Genomic DNA, 27,948 nt, shown 5'->3' with positions numbered 1-27,948 from the left:
AAAGCCTCACAGTCATTACTTTTAAAGTTTGGGATTTCCCCTCCGTGTTTTCCCTCTCCCTGCCCGTGCAGCGGGTCCTTGCGCTGGCAGCTGCCTGTAGGTGGGGCTGGCGTTCCACGCAGGCTGGGACACCGGCAGCTGTGGTACAGATGCGTACAGATGTGGTGCAGATGCAGCCTGTGCTGAACTGCAATGGCCAGAAATTAACCATCTCCTTTAGCAACTGAAGCGATGCAAAGTGGCCATAGTTTTAAAATATTTTGTTTTATTAAATGTTTAAAATAACATAAACATCATATTAACAATTTTATGGCTGAGGTTCTTATAATTTGTGAATTTACCATTTTATCTGATTTGAGAGCTCAAAAGATTACACCTTAGCATTAGAAACGTTGTAATTAAGATTTATAACAGTAAGTTGTCTCATAGCTAACAAGAGAATAGAAATAGCAGATAGAACCGTATAAATTTTTGACAGTGGGAGAGTACATATTTTACTATAAACTGGGGTCTGCCAAGATTGTGTAAGGACAGGAAACCTTTTATAAGCAGTTTCACGTTAATCTGAACAAACCAACTCAATTCATAGTTGACTTTTAAGCAATAGAGAAAAGTGGGATAGTACATCTTTAATTATTCCCCAAATACGCTCTTTTTTTTTTTTTTTTAAATTCTCTTAAGTAAGTCTGTGCCACCTTCATACTGATATTTAGCACCATGTAATGGGATATTCACCATTTAGCTTCTGGGGAATGTACAGTATGTTATTTACTCTGCGCTAGAATAAAGGGTCCAATTGTAATAAAAGTTCATCCTTGCTTTCTGCGGTAAAACGTCAATGCTGGAAGAGCAACAGCATGCTTTCGACCATGAAGCTGTAGCTTATTTACAAACAAAAGAACGCCCCCCTCCCTCTTTTCCCAGTTGCTTAGTCATGATGATGATTTAATTAATAGTACTACAGTTTAGGTTTCCTTTACACTGGAAACTCGGGTAGGTTTTAATCACTTCGTCTTAAACTGGATTGGAACAGTGCATACCAAACAAGAACAGCCTGGCATTTCAATATGAGCTCTGCTATTTTTACCATCTTTGTATGCTGTATGAGAAGACTGGTGGTGAAAGATGTAACCATACACACAGGCATATATAATCATGTTTTCTCAGAAAATGTAAAATAACAAATTTCTTGAGGAGGTGGGTAATATGCCAACAACCTGTAATATACCAGTATGTCTGTTACCACATCCCCCCGCCCCCCAAGAAAGAACTGTGTTTTCTTAACAAAGTTATTGGGATAGAGAGTGGAGGAGTAAGAAATTTTATTTTGTTGGTAACAGACATGCTGGAGATAAACAGCTTTGGTTGTCAGTCAAAAGGCAGTTTAAACTCAGATTAATTTTAGGGATTTGGGTTTTTTTGTTATCGCAATTTAATAAAAAAAAAAGATAATTCTTAATTGCAAGCTTATGCCCATTGCTCTTTGACAGCAAAATGATATTCAGTGTTTCATTGCTTTCGCACAGCAGTTCATAGCTATAGCCTACAGACTAATGTATATGCGTAGTATTAACAAAACAGTACATCGGGTTCAGCAGTGGTCCATGTTATTTCTGTAGCAGCACTGCAGGCTTCTGGCACCGTGAGGGGTAGATACACTGCAAGTTCATAGGGTACAAACAATTACAGAGGATAATCCCATTATACTGTCTTGGCAGATATTTTCTTTTGTGGCTGTGCAGAATGACTGTTAATATTGTTCTCTATGCTGCCTGTTGGTAGCTGGGGAAAGGACAGAGGAGCCTTTTAGTTGATACATTCTATTGCAAGAACCCAAACTGATAACAAAATGCTGATGGAGCTCTTCCCCCACTCCTTGGGAGGCAGAGTCCTCCAAGTTTGGCAGCTCATACCTGTCTGATCCCTTGAGTCTCCCTTTCCTGGTTGAGCTGGATGCTCTGTGCCTAGCAATGCTTCCGCTGTCTATGAGCAGAGGCTGCAGGAACGCTCCTCCTACTCCCCTCTCCTCCCCATAGCACTGACCATGCTACCTCTGTAGGGAAGAAAAAGCCTGAGTCCTGCTTCAACCTTACAGGTATTAAAAGCTCTAGCCTTCAGCCATGAGTAAGATCCACTCCTGAGTTGTTCACGTTAATTTGTGCACCGTCGCCACAGGACCTCCCATTTAACTTCATAACAACTGTATCTGGCTTTTCTTTTGTCAAAAGCTTGTGAGTATACATGACAGAGCAAGAGAGAGAATAGGGAAGAAAAGAAGTGGCTGTCACTCAGTATTTTCTTTTAGATATTTTCCCCAAGGCTTGGGTTTCTTCAGAGCACGTACAAATACACTGAGGAGCACACAGTAAAACATCAACGATAAGTCACTGCTTGAGGTGAGAACAAGTTCTTATGCCAGGTCCAGCTCTCCATGATGACAGTCATGACTGGCACCCAAAGGCCATTTGCCACGCGTCAGTCTCTGCATTGAGGTTTTTCTGAAATATTTCTGTGGTTCAGACAATCACCTGAAAACATCTCAAGCCACAGGAAAATGGATTAAAGATTCAAGTTTCACTGCATGTTATGTCTGTGTTAAGAAAAGCTAACAGCCTGATCCGCGCCCCAGGCAAGGCCAGAGCTCTGGAGCCAGCTGCTGGCAATGCTGTGTGGGCTACGAAAGGTCTCCAGAAGAGCATACACCATCTGCAACAGCCACGTTTCTGCAACATCCCAAGCAGCTCCTGCTGTTTTTTCAGGGCTGAGTAGTAGCTTCACTGTGGCTGTTACCTTCAGCAAAATGCTGAAGAGCTTTAAAACGTGATACCACCATTGTTCTGAGTGAAACCTGAAGTATTGTTTTGCACGTGCAGAAAACACGTATGCTCCGGATATGCTCAGGTGAGCAAAGATACATCTCAGACTTGTTGGGACAATACAGCCTGTGTAAACAACTGTGAATGCCGACAGGCATATGTGCGGAATGCACGGCATGACTAGCATTGGGGAAGGGAAGGCAGGACACTTTACTCATAGCACTGACTGATGTAGACCAGACATTGTAGGTGTAGCAGGTCTGCAGTATTTGACTCTTCTGTGAAACTCAAGTTTTTGTCTGTCATGTGCACAGCATAAGACTTATGATCCCCTTAGCTGTTGCTTCTCTTTGTACAAAAGGCAGGCACTTGAAAAGACTTTTAGGATATGAGTTAAAATTCTTTCCTACTTTTTTAATGGAAGTTAGTTTCAAAATAATCTGCAGTTTTGTTTTGTTTTCTTTTTTAGCCTTTCCTATGAGAAGACTGGAAGCTGGCTGATGACCTGATTATGTACTTGAGGGAATGCAGTCTTTCTAGAGGAATCCCTGCGGCAATCTGCCTCACCCCACCAAGGTAGCCACAGTCTCTGCATAGCCAAGTTAGGAAAGTATAATGCAGCTAACCTTCACCACATGCACTGCTACGGAAGCACTGTACATGAAATGTCTGGTCCCCAGCGCCCGAACCCATAGCTCCTAGTTTCCCAGGCAGTGACACCTTGCTAAGGTGCAATGCGCAGCATGCGCTGCCAGCTTTCTGAATTTGGAAAACACATAGCTAATGACCAGCATGGTTTCATTTTGAAAGTATGTTTTCAAGGCAAGAGCTTAAAAAATTTGCATCTTTGTAAACTGGGTGCTTGACCTAATTAAGCATAGATCAGAAGTAATGTGTGACAAACACAGGGGCCTTTGCTAGGGAATGCCAGAGCCCTGCCATTCGGGACACCATGTTTCTGGTCAGGTTCTGCTGCGGGCATCCTTTGGCAATTGCTTGAAACAAGACCTCTTGGGCATATGGGGGAAGATTAATTCCTTGCACCTTTAGAAAGACTTTTGAACTAGCTTGGAGGCCTAAGATATAAATATACTGTTATCATAACTCACTCTTGCCTTCACGGCCAAAAACAAGTATAATTTTTGAAGAATGCCAGCTTTGTAAATACTCTGCTATTCTCAGCTCTCAAAAGAGCAACTGTGTCATTTTTTTGTGGTGTAGCATTACTTTTTCAGACAGCTAGCATGACACGAGTAGAGAAATTGGATGCTGCATTGTTTCACAAACTAACTGCTTTAAAGTCCGGTAATCTTAAAGTGCTTATTCAGTGTTATCTCACTAAAAAATATTCCAGTATTAGATTTGAATTTGAAAATCTGATAGCATGATAAATTTGTTGCTGTTGCACTAAGGCCGTTGTTGCACCAGCTACTTTGAAGAAGGCTCTCTCTCTCGCTCTCTTCCCCCCCACAGGAATTCATACTTCACTAGGTGAAACAAGCCATGAGCGTCAGGAAGATCCTTGGGTTCCTTTCTAAACTGCAGTGTAGGACAAAATCCGTTACCTTCACAATGCATGACTGTTTTTACACAGAAGTCAATGAAACCTTTCCTATTCTCAATGAAAACAAGTTTCAGACTTTTTAATTCCTACTGACAGGAGTGGCAGCAGAACTGGCCTGATGGGATTTCCTCCATACATGTCTTCACACTTTCTTTGCCAGTGGAAGTGATCAACTGCAAAATGATTTAGCTGCAATGAAAGCGTGAAGGACATTATCGGGTTGTTTTTGAGCTACAGGGAGAGAGGTTTTTTGCAGACAAATCCAAGGGGGAAAAAAACCTATTCCTCAAAAATAATAAAGAGTTTCTGAATTCTCCTTCAATCTTTTAGGAAGTCTTATCTTCATTCTCAAAGTAAATACGGCATTTTTCAAGCCAAAAAAATGCTCCAAGCAAACGTGATAAATGCAAGAACAGGGCTTTTTAATAGACTGCGACCTTAACCACAGAGAGAAAAAATACCTCTCCATAAGAAAGCAGCTTGTGAGTAAGTAGAGTTAACACAGGTACATGAATTCTATGGGTGCCTTCAGTTATGGCTTGAAAGTATCAGTCCTCAGTAGCAATATAAGACAAGATCTGAAAACTGTTCAGTGTGTTCACTGGCCTAGTGTAACTTACTTTTTTCCCCTCAAAGTTTTGAAAAACTGAAAATGTGAAATCATGTTTTTCAGTAAGGTACCATTTCACTGAAGGAGAATGAAGGAATAGCCTCTTTAGAAAGACCTCTTACAAGTTAATTTCCTTGGCTGGGTCTTCTCCGATGGCATCCTTTTCTTCCAAGGTTGTATGCTTTAAATTTGCCTCTTCTGAGGAAGAAGATGGGATTAAGATAGCCTAGGTAGTACATGGGAAGACAATGACTTTGGTTAAGCCTTACTCTTGCACATCAGACTCTAGATGAACGGTTCCAGCTTGACCTGTTCCTAAAGCTTCAGTTATGGCTTTAAAAATTGGCCTGGTCCTACGGAAGAAAGACCACCATGTATTAAAGCATTAGTTAAAATTAGAAAGATGAACATGTAACAGTGCACAATAAACGCAGGCTGCTGTTGGAGGGAGAGGATTTTTCTGCTACTTTCAGACCCCGATGCCCATAGTTGCTGATTAGAGGAGATGGAGGTCCTTCTGGAAGAGGCTGGTTCCTGATGGACGGCTTCAGTGCCTGAGGGTGCTGGATGCCCTGAAGTAGGAAAGGAACTTGTAGCAGAGGCTCACCACAAAGTACCAGATGTTTCGAGCCATCTGTGACCTAGCAATGAAAATGCGCCAGATGATCACAAGGAGGGTGGTGTTGAATGCATATCGGATGTTCCTCAGCCTGAGAAAGAGAAAGAGGCATCTTATGGAGGACGACAAAAACAACAAAAAGCTTACCAGCTCGCTTCGTTTGCTACAGGTAATTTTGTAAGAAATCCTGTTTACAAGTGGCCCTTGGCCTTTTTGCCATTCCTGTTTTAGTGAAGACACTGTGCCTAAGATGTCCCTACCGTCTTGCCAAGGACTGTGTTGAAGTTAGGGTATAGTGAATAGTTAATGGGATAGGTGGAATACCTGTATTGCAAGTCTGTCTTGTTCTGTGTACTGTCATTTCAAGCCAGAACAGAAGTCATACTGAGAGTTTTTTCTTTATGATAGTCTAGGTCCAATACTTTCTGCTTTGATTTAGTATATTGGCTATTTTTTACTTTGCAGGATTTGTGGCAGGCTAGAGGACCTTTGCAGGAGCTGATGAATAAGGTTCTCCTGTTTGGATGAAACCTTGCCTTTAATGTTGGGAAATTACTCAATAATCATAAATGGTCTTCACTTTTGCAGTACTGCAGCATTGGGGTTTTGAAGAGGGCAGTTTACACCATATATTTAAATGGTATTATTGGGTCTGATTGGGTTAATCATCTTGTCCTCTTTCTGTCAGGCAAAAGTTTCTGCAGTTCTCTAATTGTCACTTTCCCAGTGTCTGACCAGAGGAAGAAAGCTTCATACCTTGTGTCCCCAAGACTGGTTTAATTTTTGTAAGAGTCTTTTTTTCTTTTTGGTAAACTTTATCACTGCACTATACCACACTGCCTATTTGGAGGCAGTTACTGGCCTGTTACAAAGGTTCTTAGAAATGACCCATGAACGAAGAACTTGTTTAGGATTCCTTGCTATGGCTTTTTTATGCTTTTAGTATTTACAGTGCACGAGAATGGTTTTCTTAAAGGAAACAACCAGGCTCTTACTCCAAGAGAGCTTCTCCTTCTCCTTTTGCCTGCACTTCTCAGAAGAAGGGCTAGAGAAGACAGGAAGAGCACAATCTTTAACTGAATAGAAGGGCAATCTCAAACTGCTCATTCAGACTCTCTTTAACTGTCACCAGGAATCGAATGTATAAGCTCTCCACTGATTTTGGAGAATTTTTGCCCAGTCCCCCCAAGGAATTAGAAACTTCAACTTTAAAATGAAATTTAAAATCATACAAATGCTTGAAGTTTTTATGCAATATCTTTGAATTGCTAAAAACTTCTAGGAGCTTCACAAAATCTAAATTTGACCGTTATTTTTCTATTGTATTTCTGAATGGCCAAGATCTTCTGCCTTCATGTATTCCTCTTATGTATTGTAACTTCATTACTTGGTCATCTGCTGGGAAGGCATAATACCTAGCTCCTGATTGTTAGTGTCATCAAAAGTCCTCTTTTTCTTAAAGAATGGAAAAATGAAATACTGACAACCCTCTGCCATAAGGAATAAGCTATGCTATATTTATCTCCATATTATTCAACAATAATTATTGCACTGTAAGTAGAATAATTTTTCTCAAAAGACATTCAAGGTAGCCAGGAGCTCTTGTCCTTGTTACTGGGTATGACTTACTTTCGTAAGTGCTGCTTTGCTGCTGGAATGCCAGCCATGTCCTCATTTAGCAAGTACTTCTTAGCACCTAGGCAGTAGCTTTCAATGTATTCTGACCAGTGCAGCTGACGCACATCAAAGTTGTATAACTGGGATTTAAAGACAAAGAGCAGAAGTTAAACGCTAGAGTTCAAAACAAGTTCACTTTAAGCATCAATCCTTCATTGACCTCCGTTCCCGACAAGGCCCTCTCTCTGAAATTCTTAAAGCCACCAAGTTTCCAAGAAGACATGGGCACTAACAGACTATATTTCACAGCTGTCGATTAATGTCTTACCCAGCTGGGAATCTGGCAAAGCAGAAATTTAGTGCTAGCTGGCAGAAAATAAAGGTAAGTTTGTCTTTCAGGTGGCAATTTTTGCATAAATACATGTATTTGTACACACACACACACACACAATATCGTGGAAGAAAAATGGCATTCCACTCAGGTAAATGGATTCATATGAAAACGTCCATGCAGTTTTTAACGTGTCACTAGAATTATGTGTAAATAAATGAATTGGACATTGAGTCAACAGGTGCCTCTGCATCAGTATTACTCTCTGCTGTGCTGCATTCTCTCTCAGGAGCTAGACGGACAGAAGTCCAAGAAATGGGTTACTCTGCTGTTTGGCATCAAAAAATCTCATTGCAGACCTAATTACCCCGGTTAATTTCAGATGCTTATACTGGAAAAATTGTTAGCAAGCTCTCAGGCAGTTGTCTGTCTATTAGAGCAAAGAAAGGATATTTAAAGAGGAAGAGGTTTTCTTGTAGAGAGGGTTTTTTTTAAATGAATGAGTGAAGTGAATCGCATTTCTTACATACAGGGTCTTAAAAGGGAAGATACTCAGAAAAATACCTTCCTTTCACCCCCATGCCAATCCAGGCCATTTGCTTTGGTGCAAGAGCTTTGGTATGAGACCAGCAATGACTTGAGCAGAGAGGGGTTAGCTAACTCTGTCAAATACAGGGGGTTAGCTACTGTGCAGATCCCGGTGTGTCTGTCAGATATGCACAGAGATGTGTGCTGCCCATAAACTGTCTAGCTTGAATACTGCTCACAATGCAGCAGTGGCAACACTGGGTGCGGTGCATCTCACAAAGTTCTCATAAGCAGCTTGGTAAGCCTGAAACTGTCTAGCTTGCACTAAGTCCTTGATGCTGTAATTTTGTGTTTATCTGCCTCAGAACTAGCTGCTCTCATACTATATATGTTCCCTCTACATCTGCTGTAGTCACGGCAGTGCCACTGCCCTTAGAAGTTAGAATTTGCTGCATGCACTCCCTCCCCAGACTAGGGAAGAAAACTCTTGATTCTACTACTGGGAGTCTGTGCAAGAATTTCATTATGTGAGGGAGACCAGTTTGATGTGAATGCCTAAGTATCTCTTTGCAAGGAGATACTGACCAAAGGTGCATTCAAGCTTATCACAAATCTACTCTTTGTATTCCTTCAGTCTTTCAGTTACAATCCCATTCTTGAGGAGTAGCATTTCAAACCTATAAAGACTACAGCAGAGCTTGACATCCTGCAAAGTAACTGCTCTCTGGGGACTTAAATAAAACAGGAACTTTTTTCATATTGTTCAGGGTAAGATACTATGTGTTAACTAAGTGAGTTTCCCTGTGCAGTGCCCATTAAAACCAATGTGGATGAAAATGTCAAAATCTTTCAAGTAATTCCCATCTAGATCACCCACCAAAAGCTAGACTGCCAGAAGAGATAAGGGAGAAAGTGATGTTGTAAAGGAGCTTTCTAGTTTTCCAAGAGCGAGACACTTAGAAAATTAGGATGAGAAGATATTGGGAATGCTACACAGTTTTTCAGTGATTAATTAATTACAATGAAACGCCCCATAGCACATGGCTTTGTATTACCATTGATACTGTCTTTCTGGGTACAGCACGTTAGTTAAGATGGTCATATCACCCCATGAAAGGGGATGCCTGAAATTCTCAGGGCCCAGAGCTGTGATGTGAAAACCAGAATTGACTTTTTCTTCTTAGAAAGAGAAATATCATGTGTCCATCAAAAAAGGAATGTCCTTAGCTTTCCTATCCACTGGGTATTCCAGTCTATGTAGCCAGCCACATGAAAGGTAGTAAAGTGATCACTGTTACATATGATGCCTTTAACTTCTTCAACTCAAAGGGCTGAGTACAGCTGGGTCATAAACTGAGGATATAAAGTTATGTTCCCTTTGTACAGCCCATTTTGTCTGTGGAAACAAATCTAGATTGTTTACAGGCTAAATAGAAACCTGAGAGCAAAAGGTAGAGAGGTGCCATGTTAACTGGAAAGGCTGCAGTGATTGACCTGTCTCAGAAGAAAGAGCAATACACCTCAGGAGAAAACATTCTCCTATAATAAATCGAAGGTTCCTGACAAGTTATTTAATAAAACAAGGAGAAGATAAATTATTTCAAGTTAAAGTCAATTCCAGTCATCTAGGCAGATGTCATTCATAAGCTCAACAGTACAGCAAAAATAATTGCTGCAGATGAACAGAACTGGAGTTTAGCAATCCATATTCAGCACATACTTACCTTTTTGTCCTCTGTGTTAAGGTGACTCATTAACATATTCATATTATCTGAAGACCAATCCCAGGACTGGGTGGAGAAATACTGCAGGAGCATCATAGACTTGTGCAGTCGATTGATGATCTTCATCATTCTGAAACAGAGGAGGAGCGTTAGAGGTGGATAGGAAGTTTGACCTTACGCGAAAGCTGTCGGTTTGCTCTGTAGGTGTTTTCACCAATCCAGATGACTAGGCATTGCAATTCCTGATGAGCACTGCACTGGTGCTCACCAGGCTGAGAACTTGCTCAGCGAGTCTAACTGCTCCAGCTGAGTCTTGAGCCTACAGCTAGCCAGCTTTTATTGCTGGCTGGAACATGGGTGCAAACATGCATATCCCAGAGCAGGACTGATGCCTAACTTACTGGCCTGAACTAATAAGGGTTGGTGGCCATATCTACATCATGTAGCACGTGTGAGGTGAAGAGCCCATCTGAACTAGTATAAAGTCAGCACAGCAGATTGCAAAATGACAAAGGTATATTGCTTGCCTTCCGAGGTGGATATTTCTCTTTCTACCACACAAATGCTCTTCTGTTCTCTGAGTTGGCTCCTGAAGCAAGGCTCTGATTTTTGGAGTTAGCTCCAGTACAGAAGTGACTGCATCTGGAGTATGGACAAGCTTTGAAGTCAATTGCTCAACTTCAGTTTTCAGCTAGCACCATAGAATGGTTTGGTTTGGAAGGGACCTTAAAGATCACCTAGTTCCAACCCCCCCTGCCATGGGCAGGGATACCATCCACTAAATCAGGTTGCTCAAAGCCTCATCCAACGTGGTCTTGAATGCTTCCAGGGAGGGGACATCCACAACTTCTCTGGGCAACCTGTTCCAGTGTCTCACCACCCTCATAGTGAAGAATTTCTTCCTAATATCTAATCTAAATCTACCCTCTTTCAGTTTAAAGCCATTATCCCCTGTCCTATCACTACACTCCCTGATAAAGAGTCCCTCCCCATCTTTCTTCTAGGCCCCCTTTAAGTACTGGAAGGCTGCTATAAGGTCTCCCCAGAGCCTTCTCCAGGCCAAAACACCCCAACTCTCTCAGCCTGTCTTCATAGGAGAGGTGCTCCAGCCCTCTGATCATCTTCATGGCCCTCCTCTGGACCCGTTCCAACAGGCCCATGTCCTTCTTATGCTGGGGGCCCCCAGAGCTGAACACAGTACTCCACGTGGGGTCTCACCAGAGCGGAGTAGAGGGCGAGAATCGCCTCCCTTGACCTGTTGGCCACGCTTCTTTTTATGCAGCCCAGGATATGGTTGGCTTTCTGGGCTGTGAGCGCACATTGCCAGCTCATATTCAGTTTTTCATCCACCAATACCCCCAAGTCCTTCACCGCAGGGCTGCTCTCAATCCACTCATCGCCCAGCCTGCATCCATGTTTGGGATTGCCCTGACCCAAGTGCAGGACCTTACACTTGGCCTTGTTGAGCTTCATGAGGCTTGCACAGTGGGCCAGCTGGTCAAGGTCCCTCTGGACAGCATCCCTTCCCTCTAGAGTATCAACCACACCACTCAGCTTGGTGGCATGCTTTTCATGTCTTTGGGCTGCTTTGATCGCTTTCTCTCAAAAAAAAATTGTTTTTCTTAAAGGCCATTCCTCTCTGTGTATAATATATTGGCAGTTTGGAATGGTTTTTGTGTCCTTCCTTCTTATACAGGAAGGGTTTGACAGCATGCACTCCTGGTTGATGACCTTGAAATCATCCAAGTCTTTGGTTTTTTTTGGGGGGGTTCGGTGGGGAATTGTTTGAACATCTTCCTGGAGCATGAGTGTACTGATAAAGATGAAAGTGCTTCAGGGGCACAGCTGCTTAACAGGGATTTTGGAAATGTAGGTTCAGGTCTCTCATGCATCTTGGTCTTTTTTTATTATTCTTTTTTTATATAAAAGGGGATGACAGTAATGCTGTCCTACCTTCCAGGATTATTTTATAGTTGTCCCAATGGTCATAAGTACAAAAGGCCTCTGGGAGGCAGTTGTTTTAAAGTGTGATGTACAGTGCTTGGTCAATTTTGAGAGAACACCACGTTCTCTCAGACTGGATAAGGGCAAGAGAAAGCATTAAAAGGCTGATTTTTGTGGAAAACAGAGCTGTTTTCATGAGAAATTTTGAGCTGCCCAGAGGGTAGCAAAGTCGCCGTGACAAATAAAAGGCAGCAGTCTGGGGAAGAATGGTGCCAGGCTGCCCTCTCTCCATGCAGATGTGACTGCCACAACGATAAGCACTAAGCACAGCAGAAAAAGACACAATGAGTACATCAATTCAGAGAATTGTGCAGCTTACCCAAAGCGAACTGAAAGAGCACTAAAACCTTACATAGGCATTCCTACTGAGAATTAAAGTGGCTTTTATTCTAGAAGCAAAGCAAACCATCAGATTAAGGGAACCTTCATTCTGAATAATTATGTGCACATTGATTGAATGCAGTTTATCTAAACTACTTCAAAATTACTTCAGATTAATCTTCCTGATTGTGCCTGTGTAAGGCAAGTACTATGGGGCTGCTGTGGTTTAACCCCAGCTGGCAACTAAGCCCCACACAGTCGCTCGCTCACTCCCCCCCCGGTGGGAAGGGGGAGAGAATCGGAAGAGTAAAAGTGAGAAAACTCGTGGGTTGAGATAAAGACAGTTTAATAGGGAAAGCAAAAGCTGCACAGGCAAGCAAAGCAAAACAAGGAATTCATTCACTGCTTCCCATCGGCAAGCAGGAGTTCAGCCATCCCCAGGAAAGCAGGGCTCCATCACACGTAACGGTTACTTGGGAAGACAAACGCCATCACTCCGAATGTCCCCCCCGCCTTCCTTCTTCTTCCCCCAGCTTCATATGCTGAGCATGACGTCATATGGTATGGAATATCCCTTTGGTCAGTCAGGGTCAGCTGTCCCAGCCGTGTCCCCTCCCAACTTCTTGTGCACCCCCAGCCTACTCGCTGGTGGGGTGGTGTGAGAAGCAGAAAAGGCCTTGACGCTGTGCAAGCACTGCTCAGCAGTAACTAAAAATCCCTGTGTTATCAACACTGTTTCCAGCACAAATCCAAAACATAGCCCCATATTAGCTACTATAAAGAAAACTAACTCTATGCCAGCCAAAACCAGCACAGGGGCAAAGCTCTGTGAACATTTTAATACCTTTTAGGAACTTGGGAAACAAAGTATATGGCTAGATTGCAAAGATCTGAAGTTGCCCCTCACATTGGCTCCCCAAAAGTCATCAATATCTTTAAAGTGCTGAGGGTTAATGGAATCCATCAGAAAAAAAATGATAGGAGAGTTAACTGTGTGTCCCTACTTTTGTTTTGAAAAATAGGCCTCCTGTCAATGTGGGCAGAATAAGCTCTGACTGTAGATCTACTCAAAGCAACATATCTGAGCAGCTAAAAGTAAGGGTCAAAAAGAGAAATGAAGCATCTAAAAAGGTATGTATGAAAACTGTGGTTCATGCTGACTGATTGAGGTCAAATGTTGTGACCACATTCAAAATATTTACTAATTTGGATGAAGGAATGGGCTACTGAAAAACATCAACCGATTAGAAACATGCTTTTCTGTAGCCGCTGAGAGGCTATGGCAAAGATTTCTTACAGGAAATCTCATTCTTCACTGTGTAGGAACTGAGAGGAAAAAAGCAAGTATTAGCTGTCACTGATAGCCTTATTAGCTACACTTCAGAAATGCATCTTGTCTTCTAGAAAACTGTTTACAGCAATGATTTCTTTATTTACTCCCATACTGAGTCTTGCATGAGCAGATTCTCAGATGTGACAGATTGCCCCAAGAGACTACTAATGATATAAAACACATTATTTTCTAAGTCATGGATGGATGTGCAGCAATAACAGTATGACATTTAGGGCAGTTTTGCTAGACATCTGGCAATTTATGTGAAATGAGCTAATACTTAAAGTAAGCTTCTCAGGAGAGGCAGTATATAAAAGTCTGAAGCTGAAGGAGATGACTTTTGTACCCACCCTTTGGTAGATGGGGTACTGCGTGTGATAACTACAGGAGGAATTACAACTGAGTTCCTCCGAACTACTCTGCAGTTCAAATTAGTGAAGGTCATAGGCTGGTCCTGAATAAAACAGTAGACTTGCAAAACCATAACCAGCTCCCAGATAACCTATTCCATATGATAACTCATCACCTTATGATGAGTTGAGTATGGATACAGTAGAGCACTGAAGCCTGAATCTTCATCCTGGCAATACACCAGCCAGGGATTTCCCTGCAAACAGCCGAAGCCAGCTTTCTAACTAACAGAGGAGCACAGAGCGGCTGACATCAACACAGTGCTGGCATACGGCTCCTGTGTTGCACAATAAATTCCCCTCTGTGGTGGCAGGGAGTAAAGGAGGACGTTGTCTGAGTTATGTTATTTACACCTGGACTCCTTCCACACAGGACACGTGTGCCTATGTTCCTCCAAGCCATGACACTGCCAAGGCTCAAATACCAATTGTAATGGTAAACTGTCCTTGTAAATACAATTCAGAATTTATTCATACTTAGAAACGTCCTAGATTTCAGTGTGCTGGGCCAGTGCTGGCAACTGCTAATTATGCATCTGATTTATGGGAAAAAAATATTAGAATGTTCTAAACCTTACCCGTCTCAAGTCCTTATGCAAGCTTGAGTCTTCACTCATGACAGATAGATGCAATCACATCAGAAAATTGCAATGGTGGAAATCTTGCTATACAGAGGACAATGTGACTACCAGTCCTCTTCTTCTGGCTTGGGAACCCCCGAGGTGTGTAAAGCTGAGTTTAAAAATGCGCTGTCCCCCAGGTACTGGAAAGAGTGGGAACCCTAGGTTATGCTTAGCTACGGCCATGCAGTTCCTTTTCTTTTTGAGCAATCTCCTCAAGACAAGGCCTGGAGATGGGAAGAAGACCAGGGACTCCAGGCTGAGGCAGCCAGTTCTCAGAACTTGTTAGAGATCTGCTCTCCATAACAGTGGCAGGTGTGCAGGAGGCTCAGGGAATGCGGTTTCTTACCTGGGCTTTCTCCCTGTAAGCCTCATGTACAGGTCGTAGAGTATGGCTGGTGCCTTGTGACTGACGGTTATCCAGTACTGGTTTATCAAATAGTTGGATGTCAAGTGAGCGTTGGGTGTTCGGAAGGCCTGCTCCAGCGGGTTCCTTTTGAAGGTGGACATGACACACTGCTCTGTAAGGGAATAGGCATTTTACTTAAAATCAGGCACTTAATTTCAGTTGAGTTGGGCACAACCGTACCAACATGCTGCAGTAAAGCCCAAGTTACAGTGCTTATCACGTTTAACCTCCAGTTCTGCAAACTACGTAACCAGGCGTTGGACAAGATCATCTCACGGTCCCTTCTGGCATTAAAATTGATGACTCCATCTATTGCCTCTTTGAAACACAATCTGACTCTAGACTTAATAGTGGCAGACAAAAACTTCCTTATCAACATGCCAAAACGTAATGGAGGAAAAGCAGGCAGTTGTAGCCTAAAACGCTTCAAACCAAGGAACTGCAGTTCTGCTTTCACCTGCAGTAGATGTAGAAAAAATTGGTAAGTGTTAACATAATGACATTTCTAAGAAATAATAACAAAAATTTCTAATTTCTAATGAAATTTTTAAAAGGGCTGGTGTCAATACTTACACACATAGGGTGCTGCTTCTAGAAAGACTTCGTTATATCCTTTCAAACCACATCTGACCCACAACACCAAATAACTCAGCCTGTTTTCAGAGGAGCTCTGGATGCACTAAAGCAGCAAATTGTCTTGCATTCTTAACTTGAGAACTAATGATAGGGTAGTAATCTTTCATTCCCTTTGTATGTTAAGGCACAAAATATGTTGGGCCTGATTCTGAGCTCTTGCAATGGCACAGTGCCACAGAAGTGGCATCTAGATGTGCATATCTGGGGCATTTATATATTGCAGAGGCTTAATAGAACTGCAGTAGTTGAATATAAGACTACCATCCTAGGGACTGATAAACAGATGGTGCTCCTATTCCTGAGTGCCAGTGAGCTCAACAAAGAAGAATATGTGGGCTTATTTTACTTTTTTAAAAATGAATTTGAGAGTTACAACATCAATCTGTGCTCATATTATAGTTTACTCTCTAAGCTTATGTTACAAATAGAAAATCAGATGAGAATTTACAAGTCACAAGAAACATCCAGATCATCCTTAGATAAGCAGATTCCAATCATAATATTTAGACAGTCCTCTTGGGTATCTGCAGTCAGCTCATTACTGCACTTCAGCTGGTGATTTTTGCTGTACTCGTCCTAAGTAACAGCAACTAGAGGAGACTTGTTAGCCACTTAGCTGCTAAGTTTAGACAACAAAGACTTTTAAAATAGTACAATTTAGTTTTAGTGCAAGTTCATTGTTAATTTTTGCGTCCCATACGCGGCAAGTTTAATGGCTGAAGACCAGTTCTCCTGAAACTCATCTTGCATCTGAATAGCTAGAACGGAGTGCCATCCCTCCTTATTCATGTAGCCACGCTGCAATGGTATGGTTATCTTGTGGTCATCCCGTGGGCTGCAGTATGGAAATCTTATCCTTTGCAGCATGTTCTCTCACTGATATAAATGAAAGGTGCAAGTGTCAGAACTGTTGCTATATAATCAGAGGTGAAATTTTCTAAAAGAAAAATTTCCTTCTGTCTTTTCTCTCTAAACCCCACAGGTTTCTCCCTCAAGCCCCAGCCTCTGCAGCAGAGGGTAAGAACATGGATTATTTTTTTAAAGAAACAGAGAGTTTATTTACTGTTGTAGCTGCGCTCACCACGTACAGGACCCACAGCAATTTAACGGGGAGCGGACCGGGTGGGCAGGGGAGAGGCTGCCTCCACGCTGTGAGCACCTGCCAAGAGCTTTCATACCACGAACGCGCTGAGCGCACGCATCTGCAGAAGAGCATTTGTGGAGGAGAAGCACAGCATCAGCCGCGCTGCCAGCCCCGGGAGTGCGATCCACACAGGGTGCCGATAAATATGTCAACAGCTTTGCCAGCTGAGGAGAAGCTACTCTTCCCAGTGGCAGATTTACCACCCTGATTGCCACCTGTCCCAACTGTGCTGGCAGAGCTGTACATACGCACGCTCTGGCAAAATGGCAAGGATTAGCAAAAAACTCCTATTTAAACTTTCCCATGTAGTTATGCCTGGCAGGGAGGGCTCACTTCTTTACTGAAGATTTGGAAAGGTGTTTACTCCTGGCAGGGGAGTGGCGATAAACAGTTTGGGATGGGCTACTGGGAAGGAAGCCACTGTCCCGGGCCAGCTCTTGGCAGAATTTGTGTCTGGCTAAGCAGTGCGTGAGGAGTTTCTTTCCTCTGGGTTAGCAGCATGGCCATTTACTATGATTATACTGTGACAAAGCCCTAGCTGGCTTAGAGATATCTGCTCCCAGTTTGGAGAGGGCTGTATGTTTGTGCCCATTCAAGTAGCTGATGCACAGGAGAGCAATCCCATGAACTCTGCTGCTTCTCTCTGTAAGGAAGTTTCTCCAAGAGACACTTTAAATCCAAGTTTACTTACAAACTCTCATCTGCTTATCAATATTTAAGTTTAGTTTCTTTTGGTCACTTGACTTCCTAATGGAAACCTATCAGCTTAACTGGGAGCCACTGATATTTTGGAATTGCGATAGTTTTGATATTGTCTGCAGCAGATGTTTATGGCTCTGTTTATTCAAATCCTGATGTTAATATACTGCAAATCTAATTTTCAGCTGTAAACTGGTTGAGAAGGTTTCCCTTTGGAAACACATAAAAGACAGTACTGCCTTTCTTTTCTCTTTGCATTTTTGGCATCTTTGGTCAGGATAGCAAGAAAGAACTATCAGTAAGAGGAAAATGCAGCCCTTGTCATTTCAGATCATCGGCCATACACCAAATTCACACAAATCAGCAACACCTTTATCGTGGTTACTTAAGGCTTGCAGAGGAAAACGCAGCTGTGGTAAAGCAGCTGCAGCATTATGCTGTGATACTACTCGGTGCGAGAAGCACATATGAGATGCAGATGAGATATCTGCTGAAAACTCAAGAAAAATTCTGAAAGCCAGGAATGAAACCGGTTTTGTTTTAAAAACCACATACAAAGGCAGTGAGACCAACCTGAAAGACTTACTGTAAGGAAGTCCAGTAAACACCAGTTTTGCATAACTTGGAACAGTTAATGCTATGGGCATTTTCTTTACGAACCTCCCTTACCCTGGCTTGCACTGACTCAGCACAATTGCACAATCTCCCAATTTCTGGAAAATGTTCAACTTTGCGAGTGCAGCAAGTCTCTTATGCTATAAGAGTTTGTTCTAGAGAGAGAGAGGAAGAATCAGACAGACAGACGGGTCAGGCAGGCAGAGAACCCCGAACCAGAAACACATCACCTCTCGGAGCTACTGGAACGACTTCGCGGGTGGGTGGTCTTTCCCTCCGACCACAGCACAAAACCACAGCAGCAAATTCTACAACTCAAAGGCAGATTTAGCAGGGGGAGAATCAGACACCAGTCTCGCCTAGGTAGACTGTCAAGGATAAATTGAAATTAAATTCTCCCATGCTGAACACCATTTTAAAGCCTGCTTTGAGGTTTAGTTTTGAGCAGAAATTGCAAAATGTACTTCACAAAGTCAGACCAGCAAGACTTACATTGCAGCCAAGCAGAATACGCTTCTTCAAATTAATACTCAGTTGTCTGACCACATTTTGGTAATAGCAGGGAAAATAACAGCAGTAATGGAAGACAATAAGAAAAAAAACCCAAGGCATAGCATTATTTAGAAAAGAAAGAAATCAGTTAAAGTCCCTTTTAACACTAGAGGTTTGTCTGTATCTGGAGATTGGTAGAATAAACTGGTCTGCAATGGATGTTTAAGCATAAGCTCTTAGGTAGACATGTATTTTTCAAATAATTCTCTTCTAGATTCTCTTTCTCCTCCCTCCCTCCAAGGTCATCACCTTTGTACTCAGAATGTTCCCATTGCAGTCACTTCTGTTCCCTACCCAGGGCATCTTCAGCCCACTCCTGTCTCAATTTCTCTGTTTGATCTTTCTCTCCTTTCCTCCTTTCCCCCCGAAAAATCCCTACTTTGTTGTGTTCGCCTGTCCTTCCTCCAGCTGGTCCCGGTGTAAGTCTCCCTTACCAGGTAGCCCAGGTCCTCCCCTCTGCAAATCCCCCGTTTGATTTGCACTAAAATGCTCAGTCCCACGCCAGATGACTCCCATTCCCCACCCTTGTTTCTCACCAGCTTCCAGTCTCGTTCTCACAACCCTCCGCCTGGATGACCAGTTACAGACCCTGTGCCAGTCCGGCCTCCCCAGACTCCTGGACAGACTCTCTTTCCCTCTGCCGATCCTGTCTCTCCTGTATGTTTGCATCAAACAGCTTCTTTCATGCTGGGGAAAAGGAAAAATTCTGAAAAAGCTGAAAAACCACTGGAGGTAGAGACCTGGCCTCAACTATTTAAACCTGAAAGGTTGGCAGAGCTAAACACAGTTGGAAACAGGCTTTCGAAAAGAGAAGGTGACAACTCGAGTAGCAGATGCTGCCCCACTGCGAAGGAGGGAACTGGTGGGTGAAGTTCAGTCCTCCCGTGCAGGGGCTGGACTACTCAGTGGTAGCTCTTATTTCAGAAAGATCATGGCTCTGAAAGGCCTGCTGGAAGTGCATGCCATGAGACTGGCTGCCTAGAAGCTAAGTAAGAGTGAGTAGACAGAGAAAGTAGTATGAATGGGTTGAGAAAGTCTGTCGTGTATATAAAGAAGATTTCAGAATTGTATGTATTTACCAAAAAGAAGTTGGTGGAAGACTGAATTGAGAATTCTAACTGGATGGCTGCAGTCGTAACATCCTAATGCGATAAACCCTTCCCAAACCCACTTCTTAAACCACGCAACATCTTTAAGGGCAAAATTTTGCTCTTCAGTACTCCATCCTAATTCCTGTTCATGAATCTATACCTAATACCCTTCTGCAGCCTGCTGCTCTCGGGAAAACTGTGGATACAGCATGCGGTAGAAAGAGCTCCACAGTGTCACCCAAGGAGAAAATTTTGCTTTCAGTCCCATCACACAGCTGAACTGCTTATGCAAGCTTCTGCTGCACCCAGATGATTTCATTGCTAAATCCACAGTTATGAGCAACACAACAGAGTAAGATCAGTTACAATGCACTAATACATTGTTGTTTTCATCAGTAAAATTACACTGAAAATGGGTTAAGAAAGGCAAACCTCAGGCAATAGTGCTGTGGTGGCTGTTGCCTAAAGTAGCAACCTGTGAAGAGTTTTGCATGTATTCCTGTGAAAAAGCCACAGAAGATCTGACTTCACATGTTATGGAGATTGGCTACATTCTCCAACAATCATCTATGAAGCCTCACCTTCTCTCAGACTGTGACAAACCACAATGTTAGATCTCTCATAAAAAAATACGTTAGGAACTTGGTGTGATTTTTCTCACCCCTCAGCCAGTTGCTGAAACCTCTTCCCTGCTAGATCACTTGATCAAATCTCATGGTAGGGCATTAGTAGGATTTTCAGATAAGCCTTGTTCTGAAAATGCAATTATGGTCTGATTCTCTGCTGACTTACAGTTTGCCACTTAAATAATGCAAAGACAAATGCAAAGCAAAGGCTGAGAGGCGAAACACCACAGTAGTGGTGGATACAGTGCCAGCATCCTGTATTTAAGGCACAAAGATACAAATTAATGTATAACAGAAAGTGAATCAGACCCCATACATCTGTCCATGAATGTACTGACTGTATGCAGTATTTATGCTGCTTAGCTTCAGCATGAGTTTTCCACTGTAAGGGTGTCAAGATTTGTCTCCCTTTCTTTCAGCCCTGCCTCGGAAGCACATCCACTTGAAGAAAAGTCAAAAATAATTTGAATTCTTCCACTGACAGAATTAATGATCAAAAGGCAAACTGTTCTTGAAGCACACCTGTCATTTCAAGGTTTGCCTTCTCAAGCCTACCCCAATTATTTCTGTTTAGAATTTTCTTCACCGAAAGAGGAAGAAAGGCTGCTCTGCTTCCTCAGTATACTGGTTTTCTGTGTTCTAAAAGTTAGAGCTTCCTTTATAAGAATACAAGATTCACTATCAAGGTTCTCCAGGTGATTTCAAAGCACAAAAAGAATCCCTAACCTAGCAACCCCAGCAATCAGAAGAGGAAGATGTCTTGTCACAGCTACGCAGAACATCTTCTCATAGAATTAAGGGACTGGTTCTCTATTCCTTTTTCCACCACTTTAATACCTCAGTGCAGCAAAGCACATACTTTGCTGGGTTGTTATGTGATTACGCCCACAATGAAAACTGAATAGACGCTTTCCTGAGCTGAATGCTCAGCACCAGGAGCCTCTGCTCACAGGACCCTCACTGACTGCCATTGGGCCTCCCACATGCAGTTTGAATAGCAGACGCTGAATGCCACCTAAATATAGGAAACCACCTTTGCAAAGCCTGGCCAAAGAATACTATTAACGTTTGACACATTCTAGGTTTAAATTAGACCTTACGTATTTCTCCCCAGAAGAAAGGGTTGATTCCACCTGTTGTGCAGTTGTACACCAACATGGTTTTTGGTCTGGAAAAGAGAAAGAAGTATTATTTTAAGGTGTGAAGGAAAGCACCCAAAGCTTTATTAATGGAGCATGAAATCTAACAGCCCAAAAACCAGTAACATCAGCTCGCAAAAAATGCAGAAGAGGTCATTTTTCATAAATATGAAAATATAGTATAAACCATGAAGTTTTAATACGATTCAGTCAAATTCTGGAGAGCATATGAAATTCATAAAGAGAGGTGGGGTTTAAGAAAAATCATCCATATATCACGTATCAAAAATTATAAAAACAATAAGGAAAGCATGCATACTGACAAATTTCTGGTTGGTTTTGGTTGGTCAAACAATTGACCCAAGTCAACCTCAGAGACACACTGTGTATTTTGCAATCATTTACTTAATGAGTATGATTTGTGTTACTTTGAAACTCCAGTTATCAGGGTGGTGATTACAAATCAATCCATTTCAACAAAATTCTCATTTTAATACCACATAAAGCTTGGTCGTTATTTGCGCATGGAACTAAACATAGATCATACTGGTTTTATTTCTTCCTTTGATAACGAGGCAAGAATTAGTCAAACAGCTTTTTTGATCTAAGCCTGCCTTGCTAAGGGTGCAAGTGATGCCATCAATACGGCATTTTTCTTACTCTGCATTAGCAGCTGGAGCCATCTGCCAAAATGCTAAAAGAAGTGAGAACTGGCCTTGAACAGGGCAGCTTGGGTGGAGGACACAGCACCTCAGAGCTCCTAGGGTGCCTGCGGTGCTCAGAGCCTTTCTCCACTGGAGGAGGCTGGCTACGAGGAACTTTTCTTTTCAAAACTCCTATGACTGAAGAGACGAGGTGATAGAACCCCTAAACCTGGGATAGGAAATCTCGCACAGTAATACTTGAAAACTGCATTTGGATACTGCACAGTTTTAATGGTGCTTTTTTTAATAATGCTTTGAAATCATGGCAATATACAGTATATTGTCATTATTACTAATCCTTAGCAGACTTCTAGGGATGGTTAGGACTAATAGACATGTATCAAGCTCTGAATCCATGATCGCCTGTAACACTTAATTACTGAGTAGAAGCCTAATAGGGTGCTAAACATAAAAATGCACAGTAGTGCTTAATGTGGGGAAACTCTGCATTATGGAAATCAATACGGCAACCCACTAAGGACTAAATCTGTAATATGTATCCTTATAGAAAATCCACCTGTAATATGTATCCTTATAGAAAATCCACCTTATAGAAAATCCACAACATACAGCCTGTTGCAAAGTGCACTGAAGTGAAAGCACAGGCTTCCACTTACTCCAGTGGGTCAGGCCCATTAAACGCCAATGAAGATGATTTCTCCATTTTCCCAGCTTCCGGAGAAGAGTCTCTCCCTGTTGATTTTTTTCCATTCTCCGCCCTCCAGCTGAGTCACTGACCTTGGTAGAGTATAGAGCTTCTACACTAGGTAATGAAGATTGCAATTCTCTTCTAAGTTTTAGAATCTAATTTCCCTCAGTAATGTCACCTGCCCTGAAGGATACTGACTTTCTAATTAGATGATTTGGGAAAAAAAAAAAATTTAAACCACACATGCTATTCTTCAGGACAGCATCTAAACCTGAAACTCTCTCAGAGAAATTAAATTTACAGAAGGCTCAGGCTCTTGTTTTTTTATTTACAGATTGCTAACCTTGGGGTTGTGCCCAGCTAGACAAAGCTTTAAATCAAGTTCTGTAATTGCTCCTTTAGCCTAATAATTATTTGTGTGGGAACCAGATTAAAAGCATGTATCTTTCGCCAATGAAAGGTTAGAAAAAATGGCACTTTTCCTACCATGGCCAGAGCCAGGAAGTCTACCTGCGTGCTGATATACTGCTCCTCAGCACGTCTTCATCTCCTTTTCCAGCTTTATGGACAGGCTGTAGCCCTCTTCATCTGGAGGCTCTCAGGGGGGTGTGTGTGTAAGGGGAAGCTGTATTTATTTTTCCCAGACCGTGCTGCTTTGTCTGTTGCTGATGGAGGGGGGCAAAACGATGAGAAAAATAAATCTGAAGAGCTGGTAAGCTGCCTTTTAAGATCCTTTTAGGATCCCCGTATTTAGGTTACAGTATGCAGCTCTTTTCTACCCTCAGCTCAGAGGGCTTACTCTGTCCTTCAAAGTAAAATATTTCTGCCTTTTATTTGCCTGGTATTGATTTCTCAGAGTTGCATAAACCTCCAGAATAATTCATGTGGTTTACTCTGTAGCACTTCCTAACTAAGGATTAAAGGTCAGAGCCAGAGAAAGAAAAGATCTTAAAACCTTAATGTCACTTATACATACCCTTCTCAACAGCACAAAGAATTTTTTTTTTTTTAAATTATTTCCCCCATCATATGAGTCCATACTATATTTATATCGTGCAGTGTTTTCCAAGGAAAATACACAGAGCATTTTCACCAAGGAAACTCTAGAAGCCACTTGAAAAGCGACTCAGTGTAGCTGCCTGAGAAAGGAGGCCTAAAAAACGGCTGCTGAGAAGCTGCAGTAAAGCTCTTGGACTTCAGAAAAGTGACTTCTAAAGGAGAGACTTATCAGCTGAGCTTACGTTGTACTGAGAAACAGGCCCCACCTGTAGCTTTAGCGATTTCCTAACTCTAAAGCCTGCCTTTATTGCTTCTGCTACACTCTTAGTCCTTGCCAATCCGGGGAAGAAAACATGAACCAGAAAATGAATCAACAAGGCTCTTGCACAGGTTTTCAATTAGCTTCTGGTTCCCTTTAAAGTCCTGGTGCAGGCAGTAAATGCCCAAGTCCGGCAGAAGCAGGAGTGCCTTCCCACCTGTGCACGGCAGTGTACCACCCGGCCGCAAGGGTGAGGTTGATGGCGACGTCTACTGGAATCATATCTGCCACCGCTTCGTTGTTGGCGATGACGGTCCGCAGAATCCCTTTGCCTGCCTGTGGGACAAAGGAAAACAGTCACGGATGTAAGGCCATGGTAAGATTTCATCAGCTTGGATTGAGGACAGACCGTCACGTTAGCACTTTTCAAGCCTGGTACCTGCTGCAGAAGATTATTTGGTTTCTGTGAAAACAAAGATAGATCCCACCTGGATCCCACTGTTCTGTGTTCTCAGAGGAAGTCTAAAACATGATGATATCTGTGCTGTGTATAACAAGAAAAGCTGTGGCTCTTAGTTAACTCAATATGAAATAAATATCTTAAAAAGAAACACATTTGAATTTACTGCAGTAAAATTCCCTATGACACCTGAAGTTCCATTTTCTTAAGTGACCCAGGCAGAGAGAGGTCTGAGTGTCCCTCAGAGACAATAGTCACTTTGGAAATGACATCAATAGGCTTTTTGAAAAGTTCACTCCCTTTCTTTTGGATGTGTTCACACCCTCCTGTTTTCCAAAGCTGTGTCTGTTAAGCACAAAAATACAGTCAAGACACGGCCCCTGCCTTGAAGAGCTCGCCACCCAACGAAACTCAGGAAATGAATGAGCGAAAATACAAAGTATTTTCAACATTTTCATTTTCAACTACTGACAACCAAAGAGAAGAGGTAAGCAAGAACAGAAGATTTTCATTTTGCTTTGGTTGGAAGTACATTTGTCAGGGGTCAGGCTCCCCAAAATATATATATTTAACCTGAATGCTTATCAAGGGGTTTTCCCGATGACCAATTAGTCTTTGGAGGTTCCACAGGAGAGACATGGCTGGAAGAGGCTTACATGAACAGATGGCATCAACATGGCAGAATTAATTGGACAGGACAATTCAGAAATACAGAAACGTGGAGGTGAAATGGGGTGAAGGAACTTAACCTAGTGTGTCAAATATGAGGGCTGAAGAGAGCAATTAAAAAAGGAAACCCCAACAGCAGAGTCAAGGTTGCAGTCAAGTTATCTAGTATGTGGGAAATAAAATGCAATGAATTTGAGTTTGAAGTAGAAGCTGAGGACGCAGTGAAAGAACTGGGAGGGTAAAAGAGCTAGTGAAGCAAGGAAGAAAAAAAAGCTCTTCTAATTTAGATCCATGTAAAACCAAAGGGAAGGACTGAGTGAAGGGGCAAAGGAATATGCTCTACAGATCCAAGAATATTAAAAGTCAGGGCAAAGGAATTTTATAGCAAGTTTTTCTTTTCTTCCAACCTGAGACTCCCATTTCATCATGAAATAGCTCTCCAGCTGTGAAAGATGAAGCTTTGCTACAGCAACTAGACAGGAATTGCCCAGTTGTGCAAAAACACTTGCCTGAAGTCTGGGGAGAAGAAAGATGTGATGAAAAAAAGCATTTAAGACTTGATATTAACTTGCAAAGCATATGCCATTGTCTACTGGTAATTGATGGATTTTCAGGGACACGGCATCCCCTGTTTGGGAGGTGTTTATCTGGGTTATTTTATTCTCTTTCGCTCCCCCTCCTTTCCCCTTCTATAGTCAGACGGTTTTGTTACATTTCACAGCTTGCAAGTAAGGGAATACCACTTATGACTGATTAATTTTCATGAGCAGTCACATCTCATCCTCGGTGCAGCTGGCAAAGGGATCGTAGACAGACAGACAGACTCAGAGGCAGCGATGTAAGCTTCCCCACATGACTCCAAACACCCTCCTCAAACCCACGGCCTGCAGTTAACCTCTGCTGCCTTAAGCTGAATCGCAGTTATGCTTAGACATTAAAACCTTAACTTGCAACATCACTATGTTTTTTTTTTTTTTGTTCCTACTAGTGATTTTTCAAGGGAAAAAAAGCAAAAAGAACCAAAGGAGGCAATCAAGCTCAGCTATGAATTTTCCACTGCTGTGAACACATGCCCACTAGAGACCACTGTGTGATCCACTATCACGTTTTCATAGGTACACTAAAGACCTTTTTGAGGTCAGGCTTCAAAACTAGGAAGTTTGATGGATGTGCTGCAAACATACCTGTATTCAGAACAGCTTGCGATGGTCATATGCATATGAATGAATTAGATATTTAATATATTGTGTATTTAATAAAGACTTCAGGTTTAAATGTTTTAATTTACTTTTTACATTGGAAATGGTTTGGTACTTTTTTATCAGGTATGGCTTGATTTCTATTTGTAGTTGCTGACATTTTTCTCTCTTTAGTGAAACAGAAGCTACTTTAGTGAAGCCTCTGAAACCATTTGGTGGTCTGAGTCACGTTTCTGGACAGCCTCCCAGCTGCAGCGCTTTGGGGCCAGCCACTGTCCAGAACATGAATTAAACCACGGTTCTGCCCTACAGTTTCACTGCCTTGCAGGGAGGAAGGTCTTTACGTGTAATATGGAACAGCGAGACAAAATGCCTCAATTACAGTCCAGCAGAAATGTAATTAATTTCACTTTGTTTTTCAATCAACAAAGCTTCTCCCCACAGCAGCTGGAGCAACTGTCGGTGAAACAAACATAATTAGACTATCAAAACCAACTTGAACTCCCATATTTCATGAATATTTAAAAGAAATATATCTGTCTGTGGAATGAAGTGATCAGACTCAAATATTATAGTGGTGACTGAGGGGGAAAAAAAAAAATCTTTGCAAGGTTTGGAGTTCAGATTCTGCCCAGATGATCCCAAAGATCATCTGAGCCAAATCTGAATCTGAGGGTTGTTCTCTGAATAGGATGAGCTTGGGCTAGAAGTTGAAAGTGAATGTTTTAGTATGGGGGGGACTTCAAAAAAACCCCCCACAAACACCAAAACATTTCCCTTTTGCTTTTTCCATCCTTAATTAAGGCTAATAAAGGTACTTGACTAATAAATACAGTTTGACTTGACTTTGAAATATAGTTGGCCGAGACAACTGGTTGTAATCACACAACTTCCAGGTAATCAAACTAACATATAACTCACATGTTCAAGGGTTAATTTTCAAACTACCAAACAGGATTTACCAATTCACCATATCCAAGCACATTAACTCAAAACATGTATTTATTTCCGCACCACTCCCAGAAGACCAAAAGTCTCTTAGGCTCCCTAATAATAAATACCTTTCACTTCCAGAAAACTAGTACCAGTCCAACTAAGTTCAGTAGCAACTGCAGGTAGTACAAGACAAATAGTGTCTGTCAGCACTGGCAGTCCCCCCTCGCTTCTCACATCAGAGTCTCTGCTCCTGACGGATGCCAGCCAACACCGCTGCCTGTGGGGCCAAAGAGCCGTGGGACATGGACAACGACCTCGTCTCTACACCCTGCCCCTGTTGTCATTGCTTTTTGTCTTTTTCTTGGTTCAGTCTCAATATAGGTACATATCAAATCATCATCTTTCATCTGTGAAGAGCTCAGTGCAGATGACATGAATTTCATTGTCTTTTATTTCCTGTATTGAAGAACCTCAGAGCTTCAGTCCAAAAAATACCACCTCTATTTCAAAATTATTTCAGTACAAGTCAAAGCTTTTATATAAAAGGGAAGTTATTTACTACAGTGGCCCTAGAATCTCAAAAACTTCACTTTCCATAGAGTTAATTTGGAGGTAAAGATACAGGCTGGCGTCTGTGTGTGAAACCTGGCCTAAGTGAAACCACC

General features: G+C 42.1%; 1 protein-coding gene across 2 annotated transcripts in view; it reads right to left on the bottom strand.

The window, feature by feature from the left end:
* Nucleotides 1–245: 245 nt before the first annotated feature.
* Nucleotides 246–27,948, bottom strand: part of FAR2 (fatty acyl-CoA reductase 2) — a 148,467-nt gene continuing 120,764 nt past the window's right edge. For both annotated transcript variants that reach the window (XM_075162709.1, XM_075162702.1), the window contains exons 7-12: nucleotides 24,237–24,355; nucleotides 21,370–21,437; nucleotides 14,847–15,018; nucleotides 9,810–9,939; nucleotides 7,239–7,366; nucleotides 246–5,700 (exon numbers count right to left, since the gene is read on the bottom strand). In XM_075162709.1, coding sequence (XP_075018810.1) covers nucleotides 5,538–5,700; nucleotides 7,239–7,366; nucleotides 9,810–9,939; nucleotides 14,847–15,018; nucleotides 21,370–21,437; nucleotides 24,237–24,355 — 780 coding nt within the window. In that variant the 3' untranslated portion in view covers nucleotides 246–5,537. The remainder of the gene's footprint in view (nucleotides 5,701–7,238; nucleotides 7,367–9,809; nucleotides 9,940–14,846; nucleotides 15,019–21,369; nucleotides 21,438–24,236; nucleotides 24,356–27,948) is intronic.

The sequence above is a fragment of the Calonectris borealis genome, chromosome 1 (assembly GCF_964195595.1).
Source record: "Calonectris borealis chromosome 1, bCalBor7.hap1.2, whole genome shotgun sequence".
Classification (NCBI taxonomy): Eukaryota; Metazoa; Chordata; class Aves; order Procellariiformes; family Procellariidae; genus Calonectris; species Calonectris borealis.
The sequence above is the reverse complement of the archived record's forward strand: the minus strand, read 5'-3'. Positions and strand labels throughout refer to the sequence as shown.